At 33.6% G+C, this 14,477-nt stretch overlaps 3 protein-coding genes across 5 annotated transcripts; all 3 read left to right on the top strand.

Annotated features, from left to right (window-relative positions):
- Positions 1-218: 218 nt before the first annotated feature.
- On the top strand, positions 219-2,191 carry LOC103483037 (NAD(P)H-quinone oxidoreductase subunit L, chloroplastic). The gene is made up of 5 exons (XM_051089710.1): positions 219-499; positions 589-687; positions 814-924; positions 1,050-1,144; positions 1,894-2,191. Exons 1-5 carry the CDS (start codon positions 350-352, stop codon positions 2,042-2,044), a joined length of 606 nt encoding a protein of 201 aa, XP_050945667.1. The 5' UTR covers positions 219-349; the 3' UTR covers positions 2,045-2,191.
- Positions 2,192-3,901: 1,710 nt separating this feature from the next.
- Positions 3,902-6,972, top strand: LOC103504554 (protein BCCIP homolog). 3 transcript variants are annotated; one of them, XM_008468901.3, is made up of 9 exons: positions 3,902-4,050; positions 4,385-4,531; positions 4,625-4,701; positions 4,817-5,038; positions 5,420-5,629; positions 5,727-5,792; positions 5,919-6,014; positions 6,113-6,163; positions 6,713-6,972. In XM_008468901.3, exons 2-9 carry the CDS (start codon positions 4,393-4,395, stop codon positions 6,809-6,811), a joined length of 960 nt encoding a protein of 319 aa, XP_008467123.2. In that variant the 5' UTR covers positions 3,902-4,050; positions 4,385-4,392; the 3' UTR covers positions 6,812-6,972. The 3 variants fall into 3 exon arrangements, with proteins under 3 accessions (XP_008467123.2, XP_008467124.2, XP_008467126.2); XM_008468902.3 differs by having other exon boundaries at positions 3,911-4,050; positions 4,363-4,531; XM_008468904.3 differs by having other exon boundaries at positions 3,929-4,050; positions 4,367-4,531.
- Positions 6,973-7,621: 649 nt separating this feature from the next.
- LOC103504553 (uncharacterized) lies at positions 7,622-13,590 on the top strand. Its single transcript, XM_008468900.3, has 9 exons — positions 7,622-7,969; positions 8,928-9,278; positions 9,349-9,564; positions 10,178-10,824; positions 11,029-11,125; positions 11,204-11,257; positions 11,338-11,408; positions 11,488-11,678; positions 12,755-13,590. Exons 1-9 carry the CDS (start codon positions 7,727-7,729, stop codon positions 13,384-13,386), a joined length of 2,502 nt encoding a protein of 833 aa, XP_008467122.2. The 5' UTR covers positions 7,622-7,726; the 3' UTR covers positions 13,387-13,590.
- Positions 13,591-14,477: the final 887 nt, after the last annotated feature.

The following is a 14,477-nucleotide window of genomic DNA, read 5'->3' as shown; positions in this document are numbered from 1 at the left end:
GTCGACTTGATTGAAATGCATAAAAAGTAGAGACGATTGGAGATCCACCCAAATATTCTTTGTAGCAGGGCACTAAAAATTATTTGGCTATGTAATATCATAGTACTATAAATTTTCTGATATGAAGGTTGGTTTTTTTTTTGTTAATTTCTAATTTTTGCTTCTTGACACGTGGCAACTCCAAGTAATTTGCACACATGTCCTCCTAAGCGAAATACTTTCGCCTTGTATCCTTTGTGTGTGGCCATAGACAAAGATAAGGAAGAAAGATAAGAGAGAAAGAGAGAGAAGAAAAATTATCGTATGAATTATGATTTAGTTATTGAAAGAGTACTGAACAGAGCTTTTGATGAACATGAACTGCTGCAGCATTGGCCTTCTTCACATCCCCAAGGCCTTGCCTTCTCTCTCCTCTTCCAAAACTCTTTTCCCTTCTCTCTCTTCTCCCTTTAAGCTTCACAATTTGAATATTTTGCCTTCCAATTCAAACCCCAAAAATGTATATATATATATATATCTCTCTCTCTCTCTCTAACTCTCTGTTTCTCTCTCTGAACATTGTTTTTTCTTTTTTGCTAATGGGTGTAGTTTGAGATAGTCGGAAGTATCAAAGAAGAAGATCCCATTGGGTATCTTGATAAAAAGAAAACAAGTTTAGCTCTTCAACTTGCTGCCTTTTTAGCCACTGTAAGCCAACTTTCTTCCCCCATTTTTAAAAACCTCAATATGCTGAATTAACTAACTATTGTTGGATTATCTAATTAATATATGTATATAGTTTTGGGGGGTAATATATGTTGTTTGAAATAACAGGTTGGGGAGCCAGCAAGTGCAGTAACAGGAGACAACAACCATGAAGTTCCTTTAACATGGGTTTTGGCACAATTAGGCTTTGTTGGATTCTTTTACTTCCTTGTCTTTCCTGTAAGTATAGAATTTAATTAATTTTCCCATATTCTTTCTCTAAATTACTTATGAATTAATTAAGTTAACTTCAAAAGTGAACGTTTTAAATTTAATTTTAATTAATCATGTATTTGTTATTGCAGCCGATCATCATGAATTGGCTGAGGATAAGATGGTATAGAAGAAACTTGTTGGAAATGTATATCCAATTCATGTGTGTCTTCCTCTTCTTCCCTGGGTAAGTAACTATTAAGTTCTTACATCTATAGGTATTACAAATCATTTTTCTCATATACCAGTTAAGCGTTCAAAAATTAGCCAAGTTGAGTCATGAATGTTTAAGATTAGGAAGAAAATACAGAAAGTTCTAACATTTGCGTGAGTTTTTTAGCCATCAAATAATTCTAGAGAACTAAAACAGTATAAAGAGCTCAAAGAATGTATATTTTGATTTTTAGGAAATATTGTTTCGTAATTGTTATCAGTTGCTAGCTATGTTATCGTTGCATGTCAAAGTTGTCAAGATAATCTTATTTACAAATCTAAGTACACACAACTGATCCAAGAGACATGAACCACTTTTTACTACCGACCGGCCTATCAGTCAGCTTCCACAAAGGTCGGTCTTCGCCACATATGGAAGTTTCAAGGGTTGGCTCAGTCCCTCTCTGTCGTCACAACGTCCCACGCAGGCGTGTAGAGCATTGTGGCCAACCTTATGGGCTGGCTCAAACTAGCTCCTAGGGTCAACCTCCATGAGATTTTATGTCTTTATGGTTAATCATATCTCATTTTATCTCATCCTTTCCAATAGTCGGTCTTTAGAGTGGCACTCAAGTAGACATATTATCTCTCAGACACCTCAACTGATCGAGTTTTCACTCCTAACATAGACTGGTCTCCAACAATTTAAGACATATTTGTGACTGTCAAAATCACTTCCAAACCTGCTCGTAAATTGAAAGTTGACGTTTGTTTAATTTGCAGAATTCTATTATGGGCGCCATTTTTGAACTTCAGAAAGTTTCCACGAGATCCATCAATGAAGTATCCATGGTCAACACCTCAAGACCCATCTCAGATAAAAAATGCATACTTGAAATACCCATTTGCTAAGCCTGAAGATTATGATTGGTAACCGTCGTCTGCAAAAATTCCTCTTCCAAAGGCTCAACCTTTTTCCTTCAAATTCATGAATGAAAATTAATATATACTTTGTTGTAATCTTGTATAATCCACATCATCCAAGAAAATATATCAGTCTTGTTTCTTTGATTGCTCACTACATTATGTGTTGAATACATATGATAATTAATATGCTAGCAGATATGAATATACATCTATACATGCATCATAGTTTAATCTTTTTATTGTGTTTAGAAATATATTAGAAAAGTTAATAAAAACATCACATATATTTTTTATATTTTTCGGTATACAAGATGATATATATACATCAAATATCTTGTTTTCTCATTCAAAGCTTATGGTTGATTCTTGTTTTCATTTACAAGAGTACAACATTTATTGGATTTTTTGTAGTTAGGTTTGGAAAAGAAAACTAATTACTTTGTTAATTATTATTATAGAAGTGAATGGTAAGGAAAATTTAAAAAATAAATTGAGTTAGATTTTTGTGTAAAATAATATTAGATCAAGTTATTAAATATAAAAGATAAGAATGTTTAGACAAAATCGTGGGATTAGATCTATTTTATTTAGGTTACGTGGGTAAAAAGTTTAAACTAAAAAAGTGAGTGTTTCGATTTTGTTTTCTTTCTTCCATGGTTAAATTATAAGTTCATTCTTGTTGACTTCAAAGTTTGTTGTAAAAGAAGTATCTAAAATCAAAGAGAAAACGTATATTTCGAAAATTCAATTTTGTGTCTAATAGGTCACTTGACATGCTCAAAATTAAAAAAAAAAAAAAAAGCAACCAATTTTATTCATTTATTTTAAAATTAAGTTCTACGTTAATGGAGTTTAAATATTCTTAATCATTTCTGGTAGATTTGTAATTTTTCTCATTAAGAAAAACCTTCATTGAATCACAAGTTTTATCAAACACAAAAAGAATACAAGAATAAAACAACCACATTTATCTAAGTTTATGGTTCATTTTGAAGAAATTGAAGTTATAGGGTGATTTCCTTATTTCTTTTTATTGAAAATAATTTTAAATCAACATCGATTCAATTTTACAAGTTTAGAGGTAAAAATATAATTTTTTTCCTAAAAATAATTTCCAATTAAAATATTACTAATTAGAAAAGTCTTAAAAGAAAAAGGAAAACTCAGCCCAAGCTACTGTCACTAACCCATTCATTCAGCCCAGTCTATTGACTAGAGTCCATTAACTCAGTCCAGCCCATTTTATCAAAATAACAAAAACAAAAGCCGTACATGTTTTAGATTGAAAATAAAAATATAAAGTAACATTAAAAAAAAAAATCATAACCAAACACGTCTATCGGCATGCTATTTTATAAATATTGATTTATCAATGATAAATTATAAGAGTCTCTTAACGATATAGTTTATCACCGATAAACTTTGCTATATTTGTAACCTTTAAAAAAATTGTTACTATATATTTAATTATTATTCTTAAAATTACTATCAATTAAAATTTCTTTTAAAAATTTTAAAAAAAATTTTAAAAAGATAAAAAAAAAAAAATTTGAAAGTTGGAGATATTTAGTATGAACTACAGTATGTCACAAACATCATAAAATTAAAATGCATTCCATACTTACACTTTGACCTAATATTTGGACAAATTTAACCTTAATGCTCATTCTTTCTCTTATGAAAATCTCAAAATTCTTACCATTTAATATTAATAAAAAATTTAAAAATCAAATTAGTAATCAATACGATATATCTTGAAGTTATGATTTAATGAGTATTATTTCATCTTAAAAGAAAATAGTGGATTTGAGTTATTATTATAATTTGGGCCATTAAATTAAAATTAGAAAGTGCAATAAAAATTATAATTAGGAAGCCCTAAGTGCCTTTTCTTTCATCGTCCTCCCGTTCTCACGTGCTCATTCTTCTTCCCCCCCGTCTTCTCCGTTCAGCAGCTCATTCCCGCCGCCCACGCCTCCGTACTCAGTCCTACTTTGCACTGATTTTCTACTGGTATACTCCCATTCCCCATCTATTACTTTATGTACCATATAGTTTAGTTTAGAATATTATATATCAAATGTGGGTTGTACTTCTGAACCTTCAACCTTTTAAACAGTCAGGGACGATTTCTCTCTCTAGTAATCGTTTTCTACTCTCTCCAACTTGCTGAATTAGATTTTTTTTTTTTTAAATCTCTTTAGGTAATTTCTATGTTGCATTCTAGTATCTTCATGCTTGAATGAAGAACTTATAGCTTCTTATATCACCAAGCCCTTAGTTTAATCTGGTTGCTGTTTCTTAAATCTGAAATGTGTATCTTAGATAGTATTTCCTAATTCGATAGCGTTAAAGATGCCTCGAAGGCCAACAAAGCGGCGCCAGATTCTGGGAAATAGACCTTTAACTTTTTCCCCATTTGCTCGAACTTCTTGTATGGCGAGGAATCATATTTTGAAGACGAAAGTAATGAAATCTCACTCTAAACACGAAGGTAAGCATGTAGATCAAGTAGTTTTTCTTTGTGCATGGTATCGATTCTGCAGAGTTTTTAGTGAATATCATCATTGGATTGTTCTAATTGTAGGTAATGGTTTTATTAGGAAGAGTCCCGAGCCACAGAGTGAATCATCCGACTCTTCTTCAAGTGGTGAAGAGTTGGAAGTAAGACTATATCTATCTTAATTCTTTATTTTTTTTACAATAATGTTTTATTTATTAACTTTTTCTTATTCATCCAGTGTATTTTTGTAATATGAACAGTGTTGATCTGTTGTAGGAAATTCAAGCAGATTTTGCGTTTTTTGATCCAAAACCTGATGATTTTCATGGGGTGAAGACATTGCTGCAAAACTACCTAGATAAGACACGTTGGGATGATATTGGATTTTCTGATTTAATATTGGGACAAACCACAGTTGGTAGTGTTGTCAAAATAGAGGGGGATGAAGATAGTGGAGTATTCGGTTTTATCACAGCCCTTAACTTGGAAAGATATAAGGTAAGCAATGTAGAAGTTTGATCCAATATTAAATTCTCTCTGCTTGTAGTATTTTGGTTGTTGGTTTTTGCAGCATGGCATTTCAAACTAGTCTTTCAAAGTAAATATGTGCGTAGCAGTATTGTGGGATGAAATTAGGTTTGGGGAAGGAAACTTGAGCAATTTGCAGCACATCTTGATAATTCTCACGTATACTGTAACATGAACACAAATAGAAATATTCAACACAAACAACCATTTGACTTGCATTATTCACGTTGGTTGGGGGTAGCCGGGTAGGATTCCAATGTCTAATCTTACAACTTTGTGCAGGAAACAGATGTCATATAACCTTTTACTTTTATTTATCAGTAAACTGTTGTGGAAATTTTGTCTTTCTAGGACAGTAGATCTATAATGGACCTCAAGCAATATCTCTTGAAAGTTTGCAAGGACAATGAAAGAGAGAATGACTTGAAGAAACTTCTGGAGGAGCAAACATCCAGTGTAGGTCTCATTGTCTCTCAGAGACTTGTGAATCTTCCTCCTCAACTTCTGCCACCACTTTATGATGCCCTTTTTGATGAAATCTCTTGGGCTACTGAGGATGAGGTTAGATAGAGTAACATTTGGACATTCTTCTTCTCAATTATCCACATGGATATGTTGACGTACTTACAATACAATATGTTTTTTGTTTCTTTTTAAGCCAACCAAAGAGCTCCAGGATTCCTTCCGCTTCAAATTGTATATTCTAATCAGTAAAATTTATAAGGTATGCCTGTGTAGCATGTTCTGTACCCTTTCTGACAATTATTTTCTTTTGTTCTACGATAGTTGTGTATTGTACTAATATTTCTTTTTCTTGTGTGCTGCTGTGGTCATTCGTCACGAACTACAGCTCAAGACTACAAATGGTAAGAAAACAAATCGTAAGAAAAAACCAATCCAAGAGTCATTTATCTATGTTAAGGCAGAAGATGAAATATTTCACAAGGTATTTTGATACAGCATTCCTCTACCATAGTTGCTTCTTAAACTCTCTTCAAACTGTTTATAACAGTTTTTTTTTCTTTATCCAAAAACTTATTTCAGTTGTGTTTATGGTCCTTCTGCTTTCCCTTGCACACCCAGACAGCTAGCAAGGCAAGTATTAAACTTACAAGACTAATCCAGATAGTTTTACTATTGTTGCATGCTTGTATTGTGCTCGATTATAAAAATGATTAGCTGATGTGTTTTCTTCTTTTTGTGTACTTCTATTCTGTTGTAGACATTTAACTCATTTGTAATTTTTTTTTTTACAATTCTTGGCTTTTGCAATGCTCTCTGAGGGTATGTTTTTTGTGTTACAATGTTACTAAAACAATAAAATTGTTCTCTTCTACTTCTACTCGCTTTTAACCACATTAGAGTTTTAAACAATACTAGACCCAATAGACCAACTAAAGAACTAAAATGATGCTTTGGTTAAATTCAAAATTCCTGGCCCCTTTTTGTAGCTTGCTCTTTGTCAGTCCCAACAAAAGTTGGTTTTCAAGATGAGATTGCTAAGTGATACTAATACTGTTACGGTGTCTGGCCCCAGAACTAGAATCCTGTCTTCCCTTGTAACGATTACATAATTTATTATGTTCAAGGCTTTGTAATTAATTTGTGATTCTGTTTTTTCATAACTGTTGGTTTTCTTAACAGGTAGAAGATTACGAGTTAATGGGAATAGTAATGGCCGTTGAAGCAAGCAAAGTTCCCACATTTCGAAATGAGTTGAAAGCTTTGATAAGTGAATCCTAGCAGCAATCTTAGTTGAACTTGTTGGTCTGAGGAAGTGATGTGAACGGTTGAGGTGTAAAATTATTGATGAAATTGTATTTAATAATTTTGATGTAATTTTATTAATTTTCAATTTTATCATTTTTAATGACATTGAAGTAAGGTTAATTTAGCATTTTCAATGCATTAGAGTTTTTATTGGAAGGCTATTAAAGCCTGATAGGATGTTTTAATCATTTTTTTACAACTAAAGTTTTAGCATTTGTTCTTGTTTTCAAATTTCCAGAGATTTTTTTTTAATTTGCATACCAGGTGGAGTATTCGAATCTCGGGTAAAAAATTTGTTTTTGTCTAAAATATTTGACCTTAAGCCAATTTTAACTCCTTTAAGATTGAAATCCATATTTACTAAGAGGCTTTAGCAATATTTACTAAGAGGCTTTAGCAATTGAGAATTAAGGGTTATCATGTCAAATGAGTCTCATTCCAATCTGTTAGGGTTGAATAAGTATTCAATTTTGTTGTGATAAGGCGGATGCTTATTTGTCGAGCAATTCTATTATTTAGTGCATGAAAGAACATTTACATTTGCTTACTTGCATATTGGTATGTGAAAGATAGAAAAATGTCTTTGAAATCATGCAAGAACAGCACGATAAATATTCATATAATTGATCAATTTAGTTAATACGTCGAGTCTAGATATTAATTATTAAAATAAAGAGTGATTTTAGAAAGTTTATGAATCAAAGTATGGTAAAATACTACTCAACAAAATAAGATTTAAACGTTTATAAAAGTAAGGGGTTCAAAAGCGGATAATTCCATTAACAAGATAACAGTTTTATACTCCACACTACACTACATTTCTAGTTAATTCCATTTATTTTTCTCTCCGTCATTCTTCGTTTGCCTTCGATCTTTCTTCTTCTTCCCATGTTTTCTTGCCCAAAATGTTGGCCTCTCCAATTTCAGCCCACACTCTCAATCACTCCCACGAAGCTTTTCCCTGTTGTTGGCGCTATGGGAATTCCGCCTAAACCCACACACCCATCGCTCTTCCTCTATCGTCTTCGTTTCACCTCAGATTCTCTCTCGAAACGCCTTATTTTCGGGAGGGTTAGCAGTGATGGTGGTGGTGGTGCTGTTGATTCTTCACAGCACCAATCGGCAACTCCTGTAGGTTTCTGCTTCTTCATATCTTAATCCTATCTGGGTTTTGTTCATCTCCGGTTGTCCTCTGTTTGTTTTAGAATTTGAGTCGTCTCTCTTTTTCCATTTGAATTGTGGTTAAATTGCAAATTTAGTACTTCACTTCATTTCATTGTATGCTTATTTAATCCCAAAAATTAAGAAGTTTCACCATGAACTTTGGTTCCGATTATAAGTAGATTTTAATGTAGTGTGTTGATTAGACAAATAAGGTATAATCTGGCACATGGGCGTTGGCTGACTGAGTGTAGTTTTAACTTTTAAGCCAAAAGGGTTCTGCCCGCTTAATTCACTTAACCTAGTAGACCTACTTACTTGCCGCCATGGAAATGTTATAATCAATTGTCATTTCTTAGCAATGTTAGCAGCAGAAAGTTAATAAACGAAAATTGAAAGCTCAGGAACTTTATAAATTCCAGGGATTAAATAGATGTAGGTTATGTTTGGATTGACTTAAGAAAAAAATGTTTTCTAAAGAATCTCATTTTTATTTAAACTCTGATAAAAATTGTTTAAAATACATCTCAAAAGCTATTTTAAGTGGTTGCCAAACACTCTATGAGAATGTATTCCATACCTAATCAATGAGCATTCTGTAACTTCTAAACTTTATTGTTGTTGTTATTATTATTATTTTGGCAGGATATAGTTTTATGTCTACTTCCTTTGTTTGTTTTTTAAATTTGTTATCCACACTAAAAGTACTTGCAATTCTGATTGCTTATATCTTAACTTTTCTTGTTCTTTGAAATGGCCTTGTACCGTGTGAATGATATCAGTAATGAGTATGCAAGCTGTGTACGGCATTTGGGTTGTATGTTGTTATTAGCATGAAAGCCATAGATCTTTGACCAAAATGTTAAATTGGAAAAATCTGCACTGATTTTCCCCTCATTCTCTCGTGCTTTGCTTATTGTACTCTCAGGGCATCAAAGATGTACAGAATGATTCTTCTAGTATTGGAGACAGTTATGTGGCATTATTTGTGAGGATGCTCGGCTTAGATAATGATCCTCTTGATAGAGAACAAGCAATCATAGCTTTATGGAAATATTCTCTTGGAGGGAAGAAACACATAGATGCCATCATGCAGTTTCCTGGATGCATAAATCTAGCAGTAAATCTTCTTAGGTCAGAGTCAGTCTCTACGCGTGAAGCAGCTGCTGGCCTTCTACGGTCAATTTCTCTGGTGAACTTATACCGAGAATCAGTTGCAGAAAGTGGAGCAATTGAAGAGATAACTGGCTTGCTTTGTCAACCGTCCTTGACTCCCGAGGTGTGTGTGTGTGTGTGTTTTGCTGTAGCATGTAGTTGAGTTATATCTGACTGTAGCTGTAGCTCTGCAGGTGAAGGAGCAAAGCATCTGTGTCTTGTGGAATTTGTCAGTAGATGAAAAACTCAGAATTAAGATTGCGAACACTGATATTCTGCCATTGCTTAGTAAGAATCTTGATGATGAGGACATGAAGGTGAAGGAAGCAGCTGGAGGGGTTTTAGCAAATCTGGCTTTGAGCGCTTGTAACCACGGGGTTATTGTCGAATCAGGCTTAATTCCTAAACTGGTAAGACTTCTTTTCCTCCTTATTTTTTGGTTTGTGGAAAGGTTAAAATTGCATTCCAAGCAGATGATGAATTTTGGAATATTATGTTTGGTAGATAATGTTATTGATTAAAAGGAGAAAAAGTTTTGTTTATAATTGTGTGATAGTAGGTGCCGTTACCGTACAAGGAATTTGGAAGTATAGAATTAGTGAGATAGATAAATTGGAGAGGCGAGGAAACTGAAGCTACACAACTAGAAATTCTAATCCTTTTTTTTTTCTTAAAAAAAAAAAGAAAAAAGGACAGAGAGAGGAACTGGAGCGTAATTCTATATAATTTGAAAACTTATTCAATCTCCAATTCTTGCTAATTTTGAAAATCCAATTAAATGAAACTGAAGCAGATCAAACAAAATTTTATGGAATTCACCTAACATAGTAATTATAACAATTTGTGTTGATTTTATCTATTCCCTTCCATATCAACCGCTCAATTATGTTTAATAATCTGTGCATTCTTACCACTAGTCTGTGCTTCAATCAGGTGGAAGAGCTTGTTTGAATCTAGACAGTCAACAAATAAAGTGGCCGATTAGAAGTAAACCAAGTATTGACTTTTGGTCTGTTGCTGCAGGCGTATCAGTTGAAAGCTGAGGCAGACAGCTCAAAAATTCTGAGAAAGGAAGCAAGAAATGCATTGCTTGAACTTTGTAAAGATGAATATTATAGAATTCTTGTCATAGAGGAAGGACTGGTTCCAGTACCAATTCTTGGTCCTGCTGCTTATAAATCCTTCAGACCAGGCCTGCATTCATGGCCCAGTTTGCCCGATGGCACAGAAATTGAACAATCTTCCAAAGAACCTTCAAGATTTGGTGCCTCTGAATTACTCCTTGGGTTAAATGTTGATAATAATGCAAACATAGAAGAAGGCAAGATAAATGCAATCGTTGGCCGGACTCAGCAACAGTTTCTGGCTCGAATTGGTGCCATAGAATCTGAAGATATGAAGGATTCTCAATCTGAATCATCTTCCAGTAACCATCTTACACTCTTACCTTGGATAGATGGTGTTGCTCGACTAGTTTTGATCCTTGAACTTGAGGACGATAATGCTGTAGTGAGAGCTGCTGAGTCAATCACTGACGCATCTATCAATGAACACATGCGTATTTCATTCAAGGAAGCTGGAGCGATCAAACATTTAGTAAAGTTTTTAGATTATATGAATGATTCTGTCAAATGGGCTGCAGTTCAAGCTCTAGAGAGACTGTCAATTAGGTAAAACTCGAGTTATGCCATTCCAAATTTTTTATTAGATTTAAATCAGTATTTTTTTTAACTCTTTCAAAGAGTTGAAGTAATGGATATGTCTTTGAACTTAAAAAGCAGAATGTCGTGTTGAATTGTGGTCACAAAGTGACTGTTTTCTGTCTATATAGATTTGGATGCTTTCTGTCTCACATTTTGCTGGTGTTGGCACAGTAATGTGGTTTGCCAGGCAATTGAAAATGAAGGTGCACTTGGTCCTTTGCTCAGTATTTTGAAGCTCTCAAGTATCCCCGAAAATGTGATGGAGAAGGTAATTACGGATACTTTATATTTGTGAACAACAAAGTAGTTTGGTTTGGTGCTGACTCAAGACATCTTTGCCTTGTAGACCCTCAATATACTTTCTCGGTTCTTGGACCCTAGTAAAGAAATGAAGTCAAAGGTTTCGTTTTATGTTTCATGTATCAAGTTGTGAGACTTTGAATTTTGAAATTGAATCGCTGAAGTGTCCATACATTCCAGTTTTACAGTGGACCGGTAAACGGATCTCAAGGGGTACAACATTCAGAAGGAAATTTTGAAGCTTCTATCAGGTTGAGTAGAATCTTGCTGGTCAATCATTCTCTTTGATTAGTTAGATACTAATGTGAAACCTCTTTTAACATCTTATAGGAAAGATGCGCTGGATGCTGGTGTTGTTTCTCGCCTTGTTGAGATTTTGAACACCTCATCCCCAAACTTGAAACGGAAAGCCGCTTCTATCCTGGAATTTGTTTCTATCATGGACCCAAGCATGGAATTAATCGATCCTGTGGAGATAGAGTTGGGATTGTCGGCTGTTTTCCAGCTTGGAGTTTCAATAGGTATGCACATCATTTTAATAAACGGCAATTGGATCCAACTGTTTTCGATAATTGTATGAGTGCATGATGCTGTTGTGATACAGATGCTATTGTGAATGAATTAGGAATATTATTTGGCCAGTAAGGATATACTATTAATTAGTCAGAGAAGTTACCGTAAACTTGTTATAAATGCTCACCGTAATCTATCCATTTAAATTTTCTAGTTGAGTGGAGTAGATGTCCCAAGTTCAAAAGTCTTTTGTATCATTTTTTTTTCCGATCAACATTGGTAGCCCATATATTTGATCTTTTGCTAGTTTTGGACCTCACAAGTGATATATGTTAAAAAATCTCGCAAAAAGATCAATTATTTCCCTGCTCTTCATTTTAAACTTTCAAGTGTAGTGGTGATTTAATGGATCTAAGGTACATTCTTGAAAAAAAAGCTGCAGAAGGGGCTCAATCTCCACAGAGCTTACCAAATTCTAAACAATCTTTACCATTACACACCAAAAAATTAATATGTTGTGATGGAGTTGCCTGTTTTTGGACATCTCCTTCCAGGGGCCGTTTGAGGAAAATAAATGGTCACTATGATATTTAAGGATGACTAAAGATGGAGGCAAAAATGTGAAATTAAAGGATGTAGGAGGATTTAAGCACTTTCCACAACCTAGCCCTTAGCCAATACTTGAAGAGGCAAACGGTATTTGTTGCCTGAATTTTTCATTTGCATTTGTCAGTAACATCCGCCTTGTTAAAGAAGATAAGATTGGAACTGGAGTCCTCATTCTTTTGGAATTTGTACACCAGACTGAAGATTGGTTGCTTTAGAAGTTTTAGATTTTTTCCCTATGGAACTTGGAAGCTTAGAAGGGAAAGAAAGGAAAGAAAAGATGACTGGTGAAAGCAAAAAGAATTGGCCTTTCTATTTTTAAATTTGTGCACGTGTGTGATAGCATATTATCAAATCACATTGAAATGGTTGAATGTTGGTAACTAGGCTTCAAACTGAAACTCCAATACTGATTTGTAATAATTTACTTGATAGTTTTTGAGCATGTGATATTGAAGTCTGAATTTTGTTTACACAGATTCTGATGCTGAAGTTTGGCAGCCAGAAAGATATGCCCTTGAAGTTGAAGAAGCTGGTCTTGCAATTTCAGCAGCCTCCCGACTATTAACAAAGCTTCTAGACTCTGAAAAGTTCAGCAACAAAATAAACTCCACCCATTTCACTAAATTGCTTCGTAGAATCCTTAAGTCGGACATTCCCATCAACCACAAAGATTGGATTGCTGCTTGCCTAATCAGAGTCAGCTCCATCTCGACGCTGAACCCAGATTCCGGAGATCCTATCAACATGGAGGTCACTCTATACGAAACAATACCAAGACTTATTGAACAGATTAAAAGCTCCTTCTCATTGGAAGTTCAGGAATCTGCTGTCGTGGAGCTGAATAGAATAGTCTCAGAAGGAGTGGTCGATGCTACCCGAGCTGTTGCTTTGAAAGGCGGTATCTTTCCATTAGTAAAGCTGATCGATGAAGGAAGTGAGAGGGCAATAGAAGCAGCCTTAGCTATACTTTATAATCTGAGCATGGACAGTGAAAATCATCCAGCAATCATAGCTGCTGGAGCTGTGCCAGCATTGAGGAGAATTGTTCTATCACAACGTGTGCAGTGGCGACAAGCTCTTTATTTGTTGAGGACGTTGCCAACATGAAAAAAGGTACGCAAAAAGAAGCATACGGAACAGAATTATAGTGGATAATTCAAATTTTTGTAGTTTTTGTACCAATATCAGTCACTTCAACTTAAACAATGTGAAACTGAATAGAGCAGTGAGCTTTAGAATGTTGTACAACATGACATTTCTTATTTGATCTGAATTGTTCATGTTTATCCAGAAAATTCTGGAATTAGGTAATAGGGTTGCCCTCATTATGCATCTTCTCAGTTCTTTATAATATCTTCTAAGGTTACCATATATTTTTCACTATCTCAAGGCATTGATGGTTCTGGGATTTGACACACTTGGAGAGTAATCATCTTCGTAGCAGAAATTCGTTACTGTTATAAGTATACGAGTATTTTGAGAGGTTTGCTTATTCGGAGGTGCGAGCATTTGAGGTTATGTTGGACTGGATTGAAGTATATTTTAGATTCAATCTAATTGATTGAGTTAGTAAATTTATCTTAAATTTACTAAATAGCAAATCCGATCCAAAAACATTTGAGTTAGATTGGTTTAGATTATTCGTCATTTATTTAAATTGTTTTTCTAAAAAGATTAATATGTTATATCTAAATAGTTTATTTAATTATTTTCATATAAGCAACCCATTTTAATTTATATCATATTTATTTTCCTTTTAAACTACTAAAAGTATTGTTTTTAGTTGTTTGGAGAGCATATTATCCCAAATAAAATTATAAGATTAAGTACATGTATAATCTTATCAGGAGTTTAAAAATACGTATATATTTAAAATTAGTAATAAGTTTTGAATTGGTTTTGGTTATTTTAGATAAATTTGTGAACCAACTTAATCTATCAAATTTTTCGTTTATTTGAATTCAGGTTCAACTCAAATGAGTTGATAACCGTACGGGTTAAGTTAATTGATTTTTTTTTAACACACTACTCATTATCAATGTAGAGAGTATTTTACATAACATAGGTTCTAAACATAACTTAAGTTCTATTCGATAAGTATTTAGTTTTTCGTTTTTAACTTCTAAAAATTCTTTTATAAATACTCATTTCATCTTTAAATTTCTTAGTTTATGATTTAATTTTTATCAATGTTTTTA

The sequence above is a fragment of the Cucumis melo genome, chromosome 9 (assembly GCF_025177605.1).
Source record: "Cucumis melo cultivar AY chromosome 9, USDA_Cmelo_AY_1.0, whole genome shotgun sequence".
NCBI lineage: Eukaryota > Viridiplantae > Streptophyta > Magnoliopsida > Cucurbitales > Cucurbitaceae > Cucumis > Cucumis melo.
Note: the sequence above shows the minus strand (reverse complement) of the source record. Positions and strands in the feature narration are given on the sequence as shown.